We start from the raw sequence: 7512 nt of genomic DNA on the forward strand, positions 1-7512 counted from the left end.
ACACACACACACACACACATATATATATATATATATATATCTTATATATATATATACATATATACATATATACATATATATCTACATGCACAGATAAACTCGAACAAGAACAAGTGGATGTTTTCATGTACATGCTGCATATGTATAAATATATGTGTATAAATAGAAATATGAGTGTATATATGTATATATATATTTATACATAAACATATATATATATATGTATATATATGTATATATATACACATACATAAACAGTACACAGTATATATATACATACTTACATTTATATACATATATACACACATATGTATACATATATATATACCTTTATTAATATATTTATATATATATGTGTATTCAAATATATATATATGAATGCACGTATTTATATAAAGATATAGATAGATATTATTGTGAGTTTGTGTGAGTATGCATATGTATATGTGTACACACACACAAATATATGATAATATATATACATATATACATATAGGTGTGTGTGTGTGTAAATGTATGTATATATATAGATATATATAGATATGTATATGTATATATATACATATATATAATTGGATATATATACGAGACAGATCTTGATTATCTATGCTCTATAAACATTATGAAATTAACTTATATTATGTACATTATATTATGCAAGATTCGTGTACAGGAATGAAACATAATGACATGAACTCGACCAAAGGGACTGTATATACAGGGCGCCTGACACCAAGACTTGTGACATCTCGTGACTCTCGTGACTCTTATGCTGCTATTTAAAATCTACCATTATTTCTTATGTGGAAGTAACTAAATATAGCATACATAGACATATTTTATTCAACCAACAGTAAACATAACGAAGGAATATATTCTATACATGTGTTTTAAATATTTATATATATATTGTAAGACCTGCTTTGCACTAACTGGCAACAATTATGCTCGATTCCCATCTTTCTCAAAACGCTATCTCATTTTTTTCTCTCAGTTCTCAGTATCTCGCAGATGGACACATTATACTAGGTATTCAACGGGTCTAGAGCATTTACCACCTAGGATACGCTTTCAAATTGCTCTCTGGGATATATACATCTCTCAAAAAGGGGGATTTGTATTCGAATGGGTATCTATACAAAGTACAAAAGAGAGAAAGATCTGAAAGCTTTCCGTACTAATCCAACGTCGATCTTTACACAATAAATGCCATTGGAAGTCGACAAACTGCCAACTGACGAAATCTCCTGCTCCTGCCCAAGCGGTCGTTCCCCGTGATTGCATTATGTCGTTTGAAGGTACTTTAAGTTGTGGAAAAGTATAGTTTAAGGGTAGTCTGAGTCGTGGCGAAGAGGGCTTGAAGATAGTTCGGGTCGTAGGGGAAGAAAGAGGTCTGGAAGGCAGTTTGGGTCGTGAAAACAAGAGAGCTTCAAGGTAGCATGGTTCGCGGGAAAGTGAGTCTTCTCAGAATGTTTGTGTTTGTGTCTGTTGCGTCCGAAGACTCGTCTGATTCAGCCTCAGGCGTTGGCGGTGAGCGGAGGTCCTCGCTGCTCGTGGTGCTGTGCTCGGCGGTGTTGTGGCTCGCGGTGGTCTTGCTGCGGCCTCGCTGGAAGCTGTTCCGCGTTCTGTGAGGGAGGCACGAGGATGAGGATCATGGTTTTCCAAGTATTACTTCTAGGGGGAAAAAATCTCTAAAATCTAGAACAAAACGCTTGATTATTCACTAAGCTAAAGTTTTTCGATTTGATTACCAACAGCCTAACAAGGCTGTTCTGTTGAAAGTACGATATTTATCCTTAAAATACGCTTGCCACCAGTAAGCGCCAAGCAAAAACAAACAAACTGAAACCTGTCATCCAAGAAGTTAGAATGTGAACCATCTTCAAATGAATTCTCATTAAAATCAGACAATATGTTGTCATCCACACTAAAAAAAATCTAGATTATAAAACAAACAAGTAATCGATACGAACACTTTTCTGCAAGGAACTGTCGTCTTGACCATGGTAGTTGACCCCCGCAGTGCTAATGGGGGGGTTGTGTCCGCTGTTGGCTGCGTGCTCGGCGGCGAGGTCTGGAACCTTCGACGTCGACTGGTTCACCACGTCAGCTGCCTGGCCCTCGCCTGTTGGAGAGCGAGAGGTGAGTGTGAGGGGTCGGAGGGAAAAAGGACCTCCCTCGCCTTCTTTGGGCTTTACCTCTGTTTCCTGTTTCTCCCTTTCTCCTCTTATTCGTAGTCTTAGTTTTATACTCTCTCTCTCTCTCTCTCTCTCTCTCTCTCTCTCTCTCTCTCTCTCTCTCTCTCTCTCTCTCTCTCTCTCTCTCTCTCTCTCTCCCCTCCCCCCCTCCCCCCCTCCCCCTCCCTCGCCTTCTCCCCTCCCCCTCCCTCGCCTTCTCCCCTCCCCCTCCCTCGCCTTCTCCCCTCCCCCTCCCTCGCCTTCTCCCCTCCCCCTCCCTCGCCTTCTCCCCTCCCTCTCCCTCGCCTTCTCCCCTCCCCCTCCCTCGCCTTCTCCCTCCCTCTCTCCCCTCTATTCAGACTCTCTCCCCTCTATTCAGACTCTCTCCCTTTCCCTCCAACTATAAATATTAGTAGCTTTAAGTGTCGGAAGAACAAAGTTTAGAATTATCACGGAGGAAGTGCCTAGCAGAGTTTGTTGTTGTTTGTATGAGGACGAACTGGCCCCACACTGCTCCTCCTTGGCACATGGGTGGATTTTGCTTTTAGAAGTGATGTGCGTCGTCGTTTGCGTGTGGGCCTTTTGTCTATTTTCATTTGGTGTGTGTATGTGTGCATGTGTGTCTTTCTGCCTGTCTGTTAGTGTTAGTGTATGTGGAGATCCTAAGGGCGTAGACGATTTTCCTCCTTTTTGCATTTTCTACAAATATTAAGCGTGTACTATGTTTTTCTCTCTCTTTTTCTTATATGATGTATTATACCTTTGACAAACTCTCGCCGTATACTGATCATAGTCAAATACATGGACACGAGTTCTTGTCTAAACTCATTCAGACTATATAAATACGCTTTTATAATACACGCAAGTTTCAATTCGGGGAAACGACCTTTCATCAGCACCAAACGAAGAACAACCAGGGAGGCAAAAACGAACCGGAAATACGATGGAAAATCTAATTAACCTCTCTTTCCACGAACCCCCCTCCCCTCACCCCCCTCACCCCCCCTCACCCCCCCCCCTCTCACCCAGACCCCAGACTCGTAGACATGCGTCAACGTGAACTCTTACAACTTCCTGACCTCGTTCTTTGCACGGGCTTCCCTTCAGCCGCAGCGACGGGTACTGTGGGAAGCTCATCTCAACCCCCTCCCCCCCTTCCCCCTCCTCCTTCCCCCTCCTCCTTCCCCCTCCTCCTTCCGCCGGACTCCTCTTGATTGTTTTTCCGTTCTTGTTTATATATATGTATATATATAAACTATATATATATATATTTATATGTAAAATATATATATATATTATATATATGTTTAATATATATATATTTATACATATATAAAAATTATATAAATATTTATTCATATATATTTATAGTTATTCGTTTATATATATATATATATATATATATATATATATATATATTTACGTATTTATGTGTTTGTATATTTATGTATATATTCGTGCATATATATAATTATATATAATATTCATATTTATAAATATATTATATATATTATATCTATAATTATAGATTTGTAATATATGTATTTATATATATTTATATATATAATATTTATGTATATAAATATATATATATTTACATATATATGACATGTATATATAAATATATATATATATATATATATATATATGTTTATGTATATATTCTTGTATATATATTTATATATAATATATATATAAATATAAATATTCATATATATTTTTATATATATATAATATATATTTATATATTTATATATAATATATTTATATATATAATATTTATTCATATATTTATATATAATGTATATTTATATAGTTATATATAATATATATATAATATATATTTATATATTTATATATATAATATATATATAAATATAAATATTCATATATATTTTTATATATATAATATATATTTATATATTTATATATAATATATTTATATATAATATTTATTCATATATTTATATATAATGTATATTTATATAGTTATATATAATATATATATAATATATATTTATATATTTACATATATAATATATATTTATATATTTATATATATATATCTATATATATAGTACATATTTATATATATATATATATATATATATAGTACATATTTATATATATTTGTATATATAATATATGTTTATATATTTATATGTAATATATATATATATATATATATATATATATTTATATGTACTATATCTATATTTATATATGTTTAAATATATGATATATATTTATATATATAATATACATATTCATATATATATATATATATATACATACATACATACATACATACATACATACATACATACATACATACATACATATATGTATATACGTGTGTGTGTGTGTATAATACATATTGTGTAACACACACGCACACACACACACAAACATATATGAATATATATATTGTGTAAATATATATTGTGTAATATATATGTACCTATCTATATAGTGTGTCTACATATGTATAGTATAATATATATATGTATATATATACATATAGTGTAATATATATATATATATATATATAGTGTAATATGTAATATGCGAGTGCCCAAATGTGCCTTTATAATACCTACGCCCCAACACCTTATTTCACTCCCGTCCACCCTGCGGATTCCGACCCTCTTTTCTTTCACCCAACGCCCCCACTGCCGGAGTCCCCCGCCCTCGCCCCCTTCACCCACCTCTCTCCTCGGTGGCGTTCCTGTAGTAGGCATCCATGAACTCCTTAGACATCTTGTGCGGGAACGGGATGGGCACGCCTCCCTTCAAGGCTTCGGGTACGGACGCCACTCTCGCCTGGGGCATGCCGATCATCTCTCCGCTCTGCAGGTATCCCGGGGGCCGCACGCCCCTGATCTGAGGGTCCCACAGGAATATGTAGTAGATCGAGAGCAAGAATCCTGCCCCGGACACTGCGGAGACGTAGGCTATCACCGTCACGATCCTCACCAGCTTCTTGGAGATGAACGACCCCTTCTTGGGCTCCTCGGGCGTTGCCTTCTTGGCATTGGGGTCTGCCTCGGCTCCCATCCTGACGGAGGAGGGCGTGCAAGTGCTTCCAGAAGGTTCCCTGGAGGGTCTGGAGGTCGTGGGTTCGTCAGGTGGTTCCCCTGCCTGGTTGTCCGGACGGCGCTTTCGTGGTTATCTTATTGTGCAGGTCTTCTTCCCCCTTTCTCTTATTTTTGCTATTCTTGTTGATGGATGTCTTCTTGCCGCACACCACTCCACTACTGAAGCTGGAGAAGGCTTAATCCAGGTTATATACCGGCGCTGGAAACCTGTGGAGGGTGCCGCGTCGCCTTGTTCGTGCTGTTTATTTGCTGTGCTTTCAGTGTTTCCCAAATGCCACAGCATTCGATGCGGTTTCAGTACCATTTTTGCCAGCCTACCAAAAAGCATATAAAATCCAATAATCTCTTTGGAACTTTTTGATCAAATAATATCAAAAAAGTTTTAGAAATGAAATAAAGAAACGTCATTCAGGTCACTCAGCGACACAGTTTGCTGACCCGATCTCTGTGGAGCTTCACTGCAGGGAAGTAAGTAGGAAAAGCCAGCTACGCCCGTCGCATTACACACGAGGGGAATCTAATTTGACAAAAATCAATAATGTTTATAAAATATTCCTATAATTTTTGTAAGGTAGCTGTTCGAATATGAAAGCAAATATGGAGACCATTAATATATTTCTATAGTCACGATTCCTTATAAGAACTTCAATTCGTGTCACAAATACACTTTCAGGTTGTCAGATTCACCGCGCTTGGTCTAGAAAGTTCACAGTAAAGGTTAGAGGATAAAGGTTTATTTGTTTGAAAGTATAATGTATCAGCCTTGCTACTATATTCCCATTGTGCTGACTGCCTACATCCATTTATTTTTGTATTTCTTTGTCTCTGTGTCGAGTACAAAAGCAAATCTCTTTAGTGTTGTTGCTGAATGTTAACTGTTATTGAGCAATATTACTATGAAAAATCAATTTATATTCGACTAAGTTGGCCAGAGAGATCACCGATTCTGAATATGGAAAGAAGACCACCAAGGCTAATATTTCCATAATGCCGAAAGAAATATGTTATAATTTTCTCTCAGCTTCTTTTTACGTTCTTAGAGAGGGAAAGAGCCGACGTGCCTTGTATGTTTAGGCATTCAAAGCCTTTTTTTCAAATTCGTGTCAATATTTGTATTTCAAAGACTTCACTTAAACTGAATAAATATATGTATACCTAACTTCAATAATAGTAAGTTTTCCCCACAGTTTCCCCATCTTATATGTCACAAAGGCATAAGTAATGATACCCATTTTTCCTTGGAGACTGCAAATCTCCACTCTAAAATCACACACGAAAAATCCATAACACCTCTCTTAACTTAACCCTCAAAGGAACACATACAATACACACACACCATCTTTTGAAATTTTTCCCTCTGATATCTCCCAGCCTTGCGAATTATATATGTGTGTCACGATAGTTCAATTTTTGGTCGTGAAGCCTAACAAGAGAAAAGCAAGAATATGGCAATCACTTTCTAGTATTTCTGGTCTTGCTGGTTTAGTATCTGGGGAAAATAGTGCATATAATAAATTTCATGCGACCGTGGTAATATTGCGATAGTATGGATGGTTGAAATAACAAGATATTGCAGGTAATGTAAATCAACGTTAATTTGTGTGAATAATATGACTGTCCAAATACAGAAAAAAATATGATAGACCAAATGACCGAAAGATAAGAATGACAATATGATTAATTAATGAAAAATAAATATGAAAAATGTTGATTTCGATGGTAATCATATTAGCATCTGATATCATTAACTTATCAATATTACTGTCAATGCTCGTTGATTAGCAGATCCATTTTAATTTAGTTCCAGAGGCTATTTTGTGATTATACCAATCATAATAAAAATTTGCAGTTAGTAATACTGTTATTGTTACTAGAGTTCTCGTTATAAGTATTATTTTCATCGTTATACTGGTATCATTATCAATAATATTATTGTTATCCGTATCAACATTGTTAAAATATTTGTTTATATAATAATTGCTGTTTATATCATCATCATTATCATTATTATCATTATTATTATTGCTACAATTATTAATATATTTTTTATTATAAATATTCTTTATGATTAGCATTAGCACTGGCACATGTTACTGTATTTTTTTCAATCAATATCAGTGCACACGCTATTGTTACTGGAACCTTTTATTATCATTATTGCTATATTATTAAATTTAATCATTATTGTTTGTTGGTATTTTAATTGTAATAATTATAATTATTATTATTACCATTAC

General features: G+C 35.0%; 1 protein-coding gene across 2 annotated transcripts; it reads right to left on the reverse strand.

The window, feature by feature from the left end:
* Nucleotides 1-825: 825 nt before the first annotated feature.
* On the reverse strand, nt 826-5418 carry LOC125025004. 2 transcript variants are annotated; one of them, XM_047612835.1, is made up of 4 exons: nt 5154-5418; nt 4886-5060; nt 1974-2125; nt 826-1625 (listed from the first exon to the last, which is right to left on the reverse strand). In XM_047612835.1, exons 1-4 carry the CDS (start codon nt 5232-5234, stop codon nt 1518-1520), a joined length of 516 nt encoding a protein of 171 aa, XP_047468791.1. In that variant the 5' UTR covers nt 5235-5418; the 3' UTR covers nt 826-1517. The 2 variants fall into 2 exon arrangements, with proteins under 2 accessions (XP_047468791.1, XP_047468790.1); XM_047612834.1 differs by having other exon boundaries at nt 4886-5418.
* Between the last annotated feature and the right edge of the window lie 2094 nt (nt 5419-7512).

Source organism: Penaeus chinensis, chromosome 4, assembly GCF_019202785.1.
Source record: "Penaeus chinensis breed Huanghai No. 1 chromosome 4, ASM1920278v2, whole genome shotgun sequence".
Taxonomy (NCBI): Eukaryota; Metazoa; Arthropoda; class Malacostraca; order Decapoda; family Penaeidae; genus Penaeus; species Penaeus chinensis.